Source organism: Callorhinchus milii, unplaced genomic scaffold (genome assembly GCF_018977255.1).
Source record: "Callorhinchus milii isolate IMCB2004 unplaced genomic scaffold, IMCB_Cmil_1.0 Scaffold2, whole genome shotgun sequence".
Classification (NCBI taxonomy): Eukaryota; Metazoa; Chordata; class Chondrichthyes; order Chimaeriformes; family Callorhinchidae; genus Callorhinchus; species Callorhinchus milii.
In genome coordinates, this window is record NW_024704743.1 from 37681365 (window position 1) to 37696028 (window position 14664).

At 41.0% G+C, this 14664-nt stretch overlaps 1 protein-coding gene across 1 annotated transcript in view; it reads left to right on the forward strand.

The window, feature by feature from the left end:
* The first annotated feature begins 825 nt into the window (after window positions 1-825).
* The window catches only part of mrpl3 (mitochondrial ribosomal protein L3), a 48374-nt gene continuing 34535 nt past the window's right edge, over window positions 826-14664 (forward strand). Inside the window, exons 1-6 of the mRNA XM_007910438.2 lie at window positions 826-953; window positions 2351-2529; window positions 5458-5549; window positions 6150-6248; window positions 10565-10664; window positions 12116-12176. Of these exons, the coding sequence (XP_007908629.1) occupies window positions 850-953; window positions 2351-2529; window positions 5458-5549; window positions 6150-6248; window positions 10565-10664; window positions 12116-12176 (635 nt within the window). The 5' untranslated portion in view covers window positions 826-849. The remainder of the gene's footprint in view (window positions 954-2350; window positions 2530-5457; window positions 5550-6149; window positions 6249-10564; window positions 10665-12115; window positions 12177-14664) is intronic.

Consider the following 14664-nt stretch of genomic DNA (forward strand, 5'->3'; position numbering starts at 1 on the left):
CCAGAACGGGTGAGATGTGGGTACAGAGTTTGGTCCGGGTCAGTATGCGGGCGGCAGAGTTTGAGTAATCCAGGCGGGAGGTGACAAATGCGTACACGAGGGTTTCGGCTGCATTTGGGGTAAGGTACGTTCGCAGACCGGCAATGTGGCGGAGGTGGAGGAAGGCGGTCGTGTTGGGCATAGGACAGCTGGGCGTCGAACCGGACACGTAGGCACGGTCGAAAAGACCTGAAGATGGGGAAGGAGGAGGCGAGGCGAAGGGGTTGAGGGAGGGAGTTCCAAAGTTTCGGGGCTTAGTGGCTGAAGGCACGGCCGCCGATGGTGTAGCGGAGGATTCAGGGGATGGGGTGGAGTCCGGACCCAGTAGAGCGGAGGCAGCGGGTACCGCTGTGGGGAGAGAGGAGGTTAGAGAGATGTGGGGGTGCCAAGGAATGGAGGGATTGAAACACAAGAGTTGATCCGCTCTGTGACAGGGAGCCAGTGGAGTTTGGCAAGGACTGGGGTAGTCGGGGTACAGAGTTTGGTGCGGGTGAGAATGCGGGCCGTGGAGTTTTGAATGAGCTGAATTTTGTGAATAGTGGAGGAGGGGAGACCGGCGAGGAGGGCGCTGTCGTGGCCTATCACGTCATTGAGGCGTCTCAAAGCGCTTCACAGAATACACTGTAAGGGGAATTGACTGTATATTCTGTGGGAGAAACGTGGCGTTTCTGATAGTCTAACCTGACACACTGACTGGTAATAAACACTGTGTGGTGGTGGTGGTGGTGGTAACACACACCCCGGAACGTTCCGCGCGGACTCTGTGTTCCGGGGGGGGGGGGGGGGGAAGGTTGGCGAGCGCGGGACCGGATGTGCAGCGGACAGTGGTCCGCGGGACCAGCGGAAGTGCGGCTGTTGGCGATGGCGGCGCAGGTCGCGCGGCGGCTGTTGCGGTGTGCGGGAGCCGCCGGCAGGTCTGAGGCTTTTTATATGAAATGTTTGGCTTCGTGGGGGGGGGTTAGAGCCGCGGCTCCCGTGTCCCTCAAGGGCAGAGATTCCTCCCTCCCTCCCTCCCTCCCCCCCACAGCGAGTCTCAGCCTCAAACCCAACCAGACAGGCGGTGGGGGGAGGGGAGGGGAGGGGAGGGAGGGCGTCTCCTGGGGTCACTGGCTCCACAGTCACATGTTTGTTAAGGGGATGTCAGGATGGAGCCAACCCTCTCGACGGTCTCTCGTCTGGTTCCTGGTCCGGGCGGTCCGCGGTATTCCAGGGCACTGCCGGGATCACCGGCACCACCTGGAAGGGCAGACCAGTCACTGGGGGCAGGGAGTCATCCCGCTCGGTGCCTGTTAGCCCTGCAAACCAAAGCCCAAACGGGGTAGCGTGGTCCCAGCTGGACAAGCAGTGATGAAAGTGGACAGCAATGCCGATGGCAAGCTGTACGGTTTTAGCTGGTTAGACTCCAGCCGTACCCCAAAGCACACTCTAGGGTCCCCAAGCCTCGGCTTTTGCCAGCCTGTGCCTAATACTCTGCGGAATTAAATAAGCAGGATGCGCCCCTTCAGGGAGATAGTGTGCATTCCATTACAATAAATATCTCTGGAATTTCCATACATTTCCGTTGATGTATGGAGCTCTGTTTGATTTGGATATTATTAAGCATGGTGTTGGAGTTCTGCGTCAGACACCCAGCTGACCAATATAAAAGTGTATTTCCTGCACGCCAGAGGAGCATGTTAGTGGCATGGCATGGAACAGTATAGTTTTGTACACTGTTAGGCATGAGTGAGTAACCCAGCTATCCCCAAAAGTCCCTCTTCCCTCCACGGGACACTGAAAGCCAAAGTTTATTTTTGAAATCGCTGCTCTACGATACCTAAGATTTTATTTACCTTTGCAAAAGCTTTCAACATCTTAATTGTAAAATTTGCACACATCACATTACATAGACTATACATCACTGTATCAGGCAATTTGGCTCAACTTGTCTGTGCTGGTGTATACTTTATATGAGACTGTCAAAGCTGTGTTTGGGTTTATGCACCCGAAACGTCATGTTATAACAAAAACAAGAACTTACATTTATGTACTGCTCTTTATATGGGGCGTAGTGTCTTGCAGCACCTGACAATGGTGTAGTTTGACGCTGAGAAAGGGAGCTGACTGTAGGTACAATCAAAGAGGAAAGTTTTCAGATGTGATCTTAATATGGGGAAAGAGACGGCAAGGCAGAGCGATTGAGAGGGATAATATTTTCTGTTTTAATATATTTTGAAGTATCTAATGGAATATTTAAAATAGTTTATTTTACTGTTTGTTTTATGCTAAATTGTATAGGATTAACCTTATGGCTAATCTTTTTTTTTGCTAGAGGTCCATATTTAACACTGGTCAGAACCATCACAGAAAACACCTGGTGGGATGAACATCTTTCTGAAGAAAATCATCAATTTTTAAAAAAATTGGTTCCTGAAGAATATAAATCTTTGACCGCAAGCAAACTTTGTCCATTGAAGGATGAGCCATGGGCCAGGCTACCTTGGGTACCAGGTTAGTTGATACTGCGCACATCTCCTGTATGAATTCAGTCAATTCACTTTACAGTATATTCTGTGAAGCACTTTGAGACGTCAAGTAGACATGAAACACGCTATATCAAATGCAAGGATTATTATTATTATGAAACCCACCATCCTCATATACTGCGTGAAATCCACAACCCGTTTCTTTGATCTCATTTCCACACCGCTCCTGGCTGCCCAACTTCCCCTCCTCATGTCCCTGCTAGTCAGCATCATCATTCTCTTTCTCCAATGGCACAGTATCCCTCTCATTCAAAATTGCCATCCTTCTCCCCAAGAAACCTTCACTCAAGCCCTCCACAGTATTCAGCTACCATCCCAAATACAACCTGCCGTTCCTCTCCAAGTGCTGAAACGAATCATCGCTCCCCAACTTCTCTCCTTCAATTCCCTCTTTGAGTCCTTCTGTCTGATTTTCACCCCACCCTCAGCACTGGGACTGTCCTGGTTAAAGTTGCCTACAACATTCTCTGTATCTATGACTAGTGCCTCCTTGTTATCCTCGATCTCTCTGCTGTCTTTGACATTGTAAAACACACTATTCTTCTCCACCAGCTCTCTTCCTTGTTCCACCTCAATGGTCTCACTCTTATCTATGCCAGTGTCTTTGTATTTTCTAACAGCTTCTATGGACTTCCTCATACCTCTATCCTTAGTCTTCTCCTTTACGCCATCTATTTGCTTTCTCTCTCCATCCACAGGCATGGAGGTCTTCCACATTAGAATGACACCTAACACTGTGCCTGTGAGTCCAGGACCATTATAGTTCTGACTAATTTCCTGTCAGTCTTCAAGTCCTGGATGAGCTCTAACCTTCTCCAATTGAATGTCAACCAGACTGAGGTTCTTCTACTTGGCTCCCATGATTACATCAATCAATACTCATTCCAGCAAGCCAGTTCACAAACTCTGAACTTGTTCAACCCCAAACTGTCTTTCAAGCCCAATCTGAGTTCTCATTCAATTGGCTTTCCCTCACTTCTATAACATCACCTATCTCTGCCACTATCTCTCTCCCCCAGGTTGTCAAGATCCTCATCCATATCTTCATCGTTTGACAGGTCCAATTATTCCAGTGCCTTGCTTGTCGGATCCATTAGTTCCTCTGCACACAAGCTGCCGTCCATTCCAAACTCTCACACAAGGCTCTGCAAGCCCACTACCCACCCCCTCCACCCACTATTCTTCCTCAGCTCCACTGGCTCATCATCCCCTAGCAGATTGAATCAGTCAGCTGTGCAAAGTGCTTTGAAATCTCTTAATATGAAAGGCACTATACAAATATAAATTGTAATTTGGTAGTAAATGAGGATTATTTTTCTCTATTTGGCTCATGGCAAAACAAGATATATTTATTTGCATGCAGAAATGAGCTATTTTATTTTGGCCAATAAAGGCAGTAGTAATTCTGGTTTACAATACTATATAATTATATATACTATATCATTTGTTTTAAAAACAAAGATATTTTAGGGGCATTATAAAACAAAAATGTGCATTATTGATGGTTTTGGTAAAATGTTAAAGCAAATGTTCACTGGTGTTCTCAGCTAAGGAGTTTATCTTAGAATGGGTCTTCCTGGCAATGATGTTGCTTTATGTCTAATCTGGTTACAGATTTTAGGAACAGGAAGCAAACGCATAACGAGTGCACTAACTTAGGCTGGCATCATCAGAATGTGTTTAATTCAATTAACATTTGGAATTCCTCAAATCTCATTTCATTTCTGATGGAGGGTTTTAACTGATAGAGCTTTCTCCGCTTAAGTCCACATGTTTGTTGATGCCATTCCTTTTCCACGAAGGGCAGACATTGAAATACTTCCCTGTGATTATCATTTTGTTAAATAAAAGACTGAATGTGAAGAATCATTTGCAGTGCAGGTTATATCAAACACCACATACAGAAGTTAATATAAGGAAAGAGAGAAGGAATTATTTCAGTGTTACAGCACTGATAATAAATTTGCATTTGATTTAAGCACCTATAATGTCAGTTTCAAAACGGTTCACAGGTAATTGTTGTCAAGTGCCGTGACTGTTATTGTAGACAAACCAGGAAGCCAGTTTATACACAGCATGATCGCACAAACAGCTCTTAAAGCAAAAAAGTTATCCAGAAGATTCCTGTCAGGGCAGTAGAAGAGACTCATTTGGGGAAAAGACATCCATTTAGCCCATCTGTTCCATACAAATACAGCATTATTTACAGTAGATCTTGCTGTCAAGATCTCGACTTCAAGATCCTCACTTTTGTCTTCAAATCCCTCCGCTCCTCTGCAACCCCCTATCTCTCTGACCTCCTCTCCCCTCACAACATTGCCCGTTGCTTTCCCTTCACCAGGGCTGGCCTCCTCCTTGTCCCCCAAATCCTCCACTCCACCATCGGCGGCCGTGCCTTCAGCCACTACTCCCCAAGGCTCTGGAACTCCCTTCCTCACTCCCTTCGCCTCGCCCCTTCTCTTATAATTTTCAGGTCTCTGCTGAAGACCTTTCTTTTCGACCGCGCCTTTGGTCACCTTCCTCCCCCTCCCCCTGGCTCGGCCACGGGATCCATTACTATGAAGCGCTCTGAGGCGCCGTCCGGCGTGGAGCGTGCTATATAAATCCAAGTTGTTGTTGTCATTGCAATAAATCTTGAGAGTTGTTCAAAAGTTCAAGATTGATGTGGTGGAGTGTTTTTCTTAGCTCTTAGGAAATGGGACCATGATACTTGGCTTTTTGTACTTCTGGTTAATGTAGGTTGTAATAATTACAAACACAGGAAAAGAATACACTTGCATAAAATGTTAACTATGTATTATGCATGTATAGTAATTGTTTATATTGTTCAGTAATTAATAAATAATATTTCTGGTCATCTGTTCAGTAAATCATACTTTTTGTTCTGCTGAAGGTGCTCAAAGGGTTGGACTTGTTGCAGTAAAGCTTGGGATGATGCCGTTATGGACTAAGACGGGTGAGAGACATGTTGTCACATTACTTCAGGTGAGAGTACAAAATAATTAAAAAAGCCAGAGGAATTCCTTACAAATAGTGTTTCATTTGCCTACAAAATGTCCAGTCACAGCATTCTACATTCAGTAAATCCTGTGAAGTGCTTTGAGATGGTTTGATGAATTGATGAGGTTCTATATCAAACATAAGTTTTATTATTATATATGAAAGGGCATTGTCAGTTATTTCCACACCTGGCCTATACCCAAGGTTGCCTTTTTTCAATTTTTGATTTTCACAACTTTTAACACTTTGCTCCTACGGCCCACGTTGCTGAAATCCTTTTCCAAGAGTAATAATTCTTTCAAAATTTTTTTTTAATCGTTCACTTAATTCTACGACTGTTTGTGGGACATTGCTGTGCGCAATTGGTTGCTTGTTTTGCCCACAAAATATACAGTCAATTCATTATACAGTATATTCTGTGAAGCGCTTTGAGATGTCTTGAAGACGTGATAAGGCGCTATATCAAATGCAAGGACTATTATTAAATTTTATTTTTGTTTGTATTGTATTTATCTATATTGAAGTAATTGAAAAAAAAGAAAAGATTGCACTTTACTATACGTTTTCCATCCTTTCTCTGTTCAGGTCCAAGATTGTCATGTTGTATCATACATTAGCAAAGAACAAAATGATGGAAAAACAGCTTCGCTGCTAGTTGGTGGGAAGAATACCTCTCCATTTAATGTAAGGAATGATTTTTATACATGTAGGTTTAGATATTGTTACTATAGAACATGATTTGATAACATTCCATACAATAAAATATCTTTACAACTGTTAGTAGTGAATCATGTAAAAGGGTACAAGTTTGCAGGGAAGAGTGTTCCCCTCCATTTGTACACTATTTCGTCCTTGAGTAGTTATAGCTTATTTATGCATTTGTGTAGTCTGTGCACTTTGTCTTTTTTAAAGCTATAATTTTCATAGTTTTAGCTCAAGCCCAGATCGTGAGACCTTTATTTGTGGCTGCCATTGTTTACCAGAATTGGCAGAATGTTATAGCAGTTGAAATGCTTTTTTTTTACGTATGTTTCTAACAGAGGAAAAGCTGNTTTTTTCTCTATAACTGCCCAGTTTTGAAATTTGAGACTAGTGGTTAATTGTAGTATTTCACATAAACTTGCATTCCTCAACAAATAAAATCCCAACCCACCCGTGTCAGTTATCACTGTCTTCGTGGGAGGAGGAAATAAGTTGGTCTGTTGATGGTGACACACTGGAGATGAGTCTTCTCTGTGTAGTGGACTCTGGGATCTGCTAGTAAAGCCAGATAGGTCCAGAATAATACTCCAGACCCTGTTGATGATTGACAGCCTTCTCTTGTTCATGAATAGAACTTGGAGGGGAAGACTTGTTACGGGACAGTGAGAATCTTCTCACCTAAATCCTGATAAACCTGGAAGACAGTGCACAATGGGTGGAGTGGTACTATCTCAGCAAGCAATGGGTCGCTTACCTGTATTATCTACTGGTACATTGATTCTTGCAGTACCAACAGTTTACTTTTTGGGGTCGGGTTCTGGCAGTTCACATCTTTGTTCTCTCACTTCGTGCAAAATCAATCTCTCCTCTCTTTCAGCCCATCAAGGCTGTTTCACCAGTTTATTAGATCTTGAGAAATCACAAGGCACTTCTCTCTTGGCAGCCCCCTTAATACCTATATTACCCAGGTTTCTGTCCATCTCTCTTTTAAATATTCTTATTGATTCTGCCTCTATTGCTTTCTGGGGCAGATTTTTCCACACCTTCACCACCCTCTGTGTGAAGAAATATTTCTGACCTCAGTTCTAACCATCTTTTATTTTAAGGCTGCCCCTTTACCAAAGGGAAGAGTTATTCTTTATACAGTGTGACCAAAATTTTTTACATAATAGGGTAGTTATCACAACTTTTTGGTCACCATGTATAACCTGTCAGTTCCTTTCATTATTCTGTACCTGCAAATTATATTTTGATGATCTATGAACATGAGACCTTCAACCTAACCTTTCTAGTGCTTTTGTATTTGAACATGATCCTACCTGTTACTTTTTGCATCCGAAGTGTACCTACCTGACTTTGCAATGTTAAGCTCCATAGTTTCCCCCACTACTTAATCTGTCTTTTTTGTATTTTTCGCCTGTCACCCTCACGGTTTGCAACACCACATCCGCTTAGTTTTAGTCCTCTCTCTGAATAATAATCCATGTAATTCACTTGTGCCTGCAGTATGACCCAAGAGAGTGAGTTATGATTAATTTAAACTGAGACAATTGTCACTTAACAAGCATTTCTGAAAAGTATTGGAATCAGGACATTTTTTTGTTATTTAATACTCCATATTACTGTTTTTATAGGCATAATTCTGAATGTCACTTTACCAGAGTGCATTTTAACATTCGGGAATCCATGATAATTATTTCCCCACACAAAATAACCGTAAATCATTCTGACATATCTTTAGACTTATCTTTAGAATGACCTGTCAAGTATCTACATAGGAGTAAAAAAAATCAAAATACCGATGCTGGAAATCTGAAATAATGACAGAAGTCGCTGGGAACCCACAGCAGGTCGGCAGCAACTATGGAGTGAGAAAAATGAGTTAATGTTTCAGGTCTAAGACCTTTCACCAGAACTGGGGGTTGTTGGAAGGAAGCAGATTATAAGGACAAGCAGAAAAGAGGGTTGATGGTGCAAGATAAAAGAAAGCAATGGTGGGAGATTATAGAAAGAAAAAATGCGTCTACGACCCAGAGGATGTGTGAATGGTTATAGGAGGGGGGAGGCAAGGCTGAGAGAAGATGAGAGCTGTGTTTAAGGTCTGAAGTGGTTAAAATCAACGTTGGGGCCATAGGACTGTAAGGTGCCTAGGAGGCAGATGAAGTGCTGTTCTTCGAGCTTTTGTTGTGCTTCGTCTGAACTGTGTAGGAGGCCATGGGCAGAGAGGTCAGAGTGGTAGTGGGAAGGGAATTAAAGTGGCAAGCGACCGGACGATCTGGGTTGCACTTGCGGATGGAACGGAGATATTTGGCAGAGCGATCACCCAATCTGCATTTGGTCTCCCCAAAGTAAAGGAGACTACATCATCAGCAGCGAATACACGATACTGCGTTGATGGAAGTACATATAAATCACTGTCTTACCTGGAAGCAGTGTTTGGGGCCCTGGACAGTGGTATGGGAGGAGTGAACGGGCAGGTGTTGCATCTCCTACGCTGTTGTGGGAAAGTGCCGGGGTAAGGAGAGAAGGTGTTGGTGATAATGGAGGAGTGACCAGGGAGTCACAGAAGGAGCAGCCCCTGCGGAATGTTGAGAGGGGAGGGGAAAATATGTTTGGTGGTGGGATCACGCTGGAGATGGCGGAGGATTATCCGTTGAATGTGGAGGCTGGTGAGGTGGAAGGTGAGGACAAGGGCCGACCCTATCACAGTTCTGGGAGGGGCGAAAGGGGAGGGGGTTTTCCTATCTACATAGGAGTATGGCTCACAGTTGAATATGAGTAGTTGGCACCAAACGACCCAAAATGGATTGAAAATAGCGCCAAATCAGCCCAATTAATGTGATATTTTCTCAAATTGACATAAATCAGTTCACTCACCGAGTTGCCACTCCCTACCAGGGAAACTTGGGAAAGTCTTAGATCTTGTTAGAATATTGCAAGTAATTCATTAAAATAGTTCATTTTATACTCGACTTAGTATGATTTTGAATACTGGAGATGAAGGCATTGTGGAAAAGTAGGCCAGAATGTGTTTTCTGAGGAGGAATAAACAAAATCTCATTTTCGAGGAATTTAGTTCAGATACAACAAAGTTCTTTTTTAAAAAAAGTGCTTGAATAATTTTAGCAGTGATTGCAGTCGCTACTTGTAAAGTTTCCTGTTCCAGATGAAAAGATTAACATATAAAGTACAGTCATTAGCGGCTCTTAAGTGCAGAGCTGTTCTTTTAACTGCTTGTGGTTAAAGGGATTAACACACAAATAGCTACCTTTGGAAATGAATTATGGTGCAGTACATTAAAGAGTAAGCTTCTGCCAGTCAGCTGTTAATGTACATAACAGCTCTGAGGAATATAAATTAGCCTTCACAGAGGTGCATTGTTTGAGGCCAGAGAACAGAGTCAGGTTATTTATTTTTGAAAAACTCCACTGTTTAGGATTCTGACTGAAAATAAAACATACTACTTTAGGGATATGTATACATTTTGTACATATATAATATTTTTTACAAAACTATATTCCTCCAAATTGCTTTGTTTCATTATTAAACTCACCTGATAGCAGATTTTGTTCCTGTTGCTATTTAAATCAAATCCTAATGATCCTATTGCTCTCATGCCAAAGATTAGCAATCTCAGCACAGGCAAGATGATGATGTGAGACTTTATTCTCTATTCATGCCAAATCTTGGGTGTTGTGATTTCGTGCAGTTACCCTGATGGTACAGTCAGTTAAACTGGCCTATAGCTTGTATATTTTTCTCTCTTTGCCCTCAACTCTCAATCCCATGGTTGCAAACCCATTGGTTAGAGAACATTTGAGGAGGGAATACCCAGTGTTTTTAGAGAAAGGAGTCCTGCTTACACTATTTATATTGCTATTGTTATCCAAGGCAATCTTCTGTTCCAGGTAATCCAGTGTCCTCCAGCTCTTTTGTGATTCGGCTGTTGCTTACTTGCTTCTTTGCTGCTGTGTTCAGTGGCAACAGCTTGAATTGAATTTGGAACAAAATAATAATCTTCATCTCTTTTTAAAACCATGATTATTTCAGCTGTAGACTGTATTGAATAGACTAATGAACTAGATAAAGCAGCTATGCAGTTCAATGTGAATTTTATTAAAATTAATAATGAATCAAATATTGAAGTTTCATTCTGTATCTAGTACATCTGTGGAATTAACATTGTCTAATAATTTAAGTGCAGATGAGAAATCTACTTACATAGAAGGGACAATTAAACAAATGGGAAAGTGATGTTTTGCATTTTGTAATTCTTTGTGGTAATTTCTTTTCTACAGAAACCTGAGTCCTTTATGGAAAAATATAGACTAGCCGGGATACCCCCAAAGCAGAAATTGACCCAGTTCAATATAACGGACAATGCTATCATTAAACCAGGTAATTACTTAAAACAGAAAAAGTTTATTTCTCTGTAGAGAAGGGAAAAAGAGATTGCAATGGGGACACTGGTGTTTATCAACAGCATTATTAAGCCATTATATATCTCTTATCAAAAAGAAAGGGAGACTGTAACTTTCTCCTTTTCAATAATAACAGCATGCTAAAGTTAATTAAGTGTTAATGATTTTCTTAGAAGTACTTATTACATCTCTTCAGGTGGCTTACACATTATTGCATACATCCCTTTTCTCATATAAGTGGGTCATGAGCATTCCAGCAGAGTTGGTAGAATCAGCACAATGACTGATTAGTCTTCCGTATGGCATTGCTCTTTTTCTGACAAAATAGGTAATTAATAGTTGACTTGTTATTTAAAAAAATTCAGCCCCAGAAACTGGACAAAATGAGTCAGTCGGGTCCATTAGCTTACTGTATGTGCAGAGTCCTTTTGCGAACAGGAACATGGAATTTCTGACTACCTGTAAATCAATTGTGTACAATGCAGTCCCTTTGTAACGCATTTCACTCTAGTGATAATTTGCTTATACCACAGTTCATATAATAATAATGATCTTTGAATTTGATATAACTCCTTATCACACTGTCAAGACATCACAAAACACTTTACACTGTAAAGTAGTGTGAAGGTGTATTTTATGGGTGAACACAGCAGTCAATTTGTGCACAGCAAATGCCACATGAACAATTTTATTTGGGATGATAGGATAGTCACATTCATTGTGCAGCTGACCCCCTTGCTTCTTGCATGCCGGCTAGCTTTTTGAACTTAAGTGGCCCATCACAATACTAACACTAAATTATTCCTGCTTCCCACTACAGTAAAACTCGCGTAAATCTGATCTGCATTAATCGTATAATCGTCTAAGTCATACATCTGCCCAAGTCCTGTTGACTTTCCTACAATTTATGAAGTTTCACATAACTCATACTTTGGATACGTCATATTAAATATATGGTCCCAATTGATATGACTCTTGTGAGGTTCACTGTATCTGTTTTCGAGGTGGGAACATTTCCATTAGCAGTAAATGGTTTCAAAGACCCAATCTTTCAACCAGCCAAAAGCTAGATATTAGCAATTTAGGTTGTTATCTGCTCCCCCTGTTCTCTCATTGAATCTCGTGTTTTGGGGGTTCAGCCAACCCAAACTGAGAGGGATACTCTTCAGCATTGTGAAGCATGGTTTTCCGCATGTGTCAGTCACCCAGCTGACCAAAAAAAAAATGAGATTCAACGAATCCCATATCATTAAAGTTATATACACCTGAGACACTGAAAACATTAGACAATTTTTTTAATTCCAAGCCTAAAAGGACTTTTGTGGTACTGTTGTAACTAACATGAATGACAACCTTTAAAAAATAATTCTTGTTGCTTAATCTCAAACTTCTGAAAGGTGTTTTTAATTTACTTTTGTTGTATTTAAGGTACTCCATTGTATGCTGCGCACTTTCGTCCTGGACAGTTTGTTGATGTCACTGCAAAAACGTAAGTACTGAGTCTTGGAACATTTGCTTGAGATTGACCAGGCAAGGCTGACATTACAGAGATGTATGGCTCTTCTTTTGATGTCTCTTTTGCCATAGGCAGAGCTTGCACGTGCAGTTATGTCCCTCAGCATGTGTGATTCTAAGTCCTGATGTAAGGCTTGAACCTACAATAGTCTGACTAAGAGTAAGATTGCTACTGAGCCAAGCTGACACCATAGCATAATGTTTTGGTATTTTCTTCTTTGCTGTTACTGTTATAGTAATTGTGAAATTACTCAATTTAGTAGACAACTGCTTATCAAGTGACCCACTAGAATAATCCAACACTCAGTGAATGATATTGATGGGCAGCAATTGTTTAGTCAACCCAGTCTTGATTTATCAGGTTATGAAAATTACAGTAATTTTAACACAGATGCAGTTTATGTTGAAGCCAATTTATTTTCATCAGCCTATATTGTACATTATTTAGTTCAATGTGTTACATTTTAAACTTGAATAAGACTTTGTGAAGCAATAGCTCCTGAAGATTTTTTTTTAATGATGTGAAATATCCATGAATGTTATTGTGTCCTATAATATAGGCTGTGGTTCAAGAGTAACAAATATTGGATCTTAAAAAAAATCATAACTTATAATGCAGTATAAAAAGGTCTTAAACGACTGCATTTCCTGGGGAAGAGAAGAATAATCTTATTGTTATATTAGGACATCCTGTATGTCCACTCAGTTATAACAAATGACAATAAGAATGACAATGATTTAAATATGATGTACTAAAACATTTATAATAATAAATATATAATAACATTTATCCATGCTTCAAGATAGATGTCAACACTTTCTTTACTGGCTTTCCCAATTCCACAACCTTCAGCTCTTCCATAACTATCACTTATAAGCTCCTTCATTCCCATCTCCCTCGACCTTGTCGAGATGCATTGACTCTCTGTTTCAATGGATTTATTTCATATCACCCCTTAAGATAAAGCTGTAGCTGTTTGTACTTTTTCATGCAAATATTTTGGCATTTTGAAGACGTTTGCTTTCTCGTTAAGGATTTTTGTAAAACGATAAAGAAATGAATTCATGTTATGATTGCACTAAATCACAAGAAGTGATTTAATAATGCAGAGAAGCTCATTTGAATGCAATTCCTTATTGCGTGCAGGTTTCCCCATATTCCAAGTCCTCTGAATAATGGTGGGAAAATGGTATTCATGCTCCTCAATTATACCTGTTCAGTAATTGGGCAGAAAATTTATGAAAACTTACTTAATTGTAAAATTGTAAAATTTGATTCATCGAGGCACAGGTATGCTATGCTACATGTTGATGGATGAAGAATTCTCCCCCCCCCCCCAAATAAAACAAATTTCATTCATTTCCTCTCTTCAATATCTAAATGCTCCCGTTTGACGATGTCATCACAGCCATGGAGTTAACTTCCACATGTATTCTGATGATGGATAGCCTATTCTATCTCTCTGCTTCCACCCTCGATTCCCAGACCACTGCTGTTCTGACTGAACGCCTGTCAAGACATCAACTCCTGGATGAGAGATAACTTTTTCCAATTGAATATGGTCAAGCAGAGGCTCTGTAGCTGACAGCATCAATCTACCCAGATCAGATGCACACACCTCATTGAACCAGTACAGAACCTTGGTGTCTTGTTCGACTCAACTATCCTTTAACCCCCATATCGGTGGCCTAACCTGCTCAGTTTTCCCACACCTCTCACTGAGACCCTTATTCATGCTTTTATCACATTCAGACTAGCCTCTAGACTCTGATTGCTGGAATTTGCAACTCTACTCCACAATCTGTGGACTATTCAGAATTGTGCAGCTCTCCCTCACACCCATCCTCCCCGGCTCCACTGGCTCCCCATCCCCCGGAGGTCTGCTCACTTTTAAATCCCTTCAAGGTCTTTCCTCATCCTACTTCTGCAACATTCTAAAACTTTACCAACCTGCCCCCTCCTTCCTTTGGAAGGCCTAACCAAGGATTATATTAAAGAAAGCCAAGAAAGGTTGTTTAATTCATTAAACAGGTGGATCTTACTATCTATAGCAAATCCTAAGATATATTATTGAGTTTTAATTTTCTGCTATCAAAGCCTGCTCTGCTGAGTATTTGACGTGCCCGCTTTTTTTTTATATGAGGGGCTTATATGATAACCATTCAATGCGATGGTGATCAGAAACTAATTACAGCATACCCAATATGTCTGATAGAAAAAGGAAATTTTATTTGTAATAAATGCATGGTGATCTTTCCTTTCTGACCTGGCGAAAATTTAGCCAAAACATGATTGATCTCAAATTACAGGTTAGCAAAGAAAGGATTTTGATTTTACTGGTACATCAGATTTCTCTCCCACCCCGGCTTTATTTCAGCATCTCTGTGTGTAAGTCATGCCATTCTATCATTTACTGCTTTTTAAAACATTTTGGGCTACTATACAAATGACTAAAACTGGC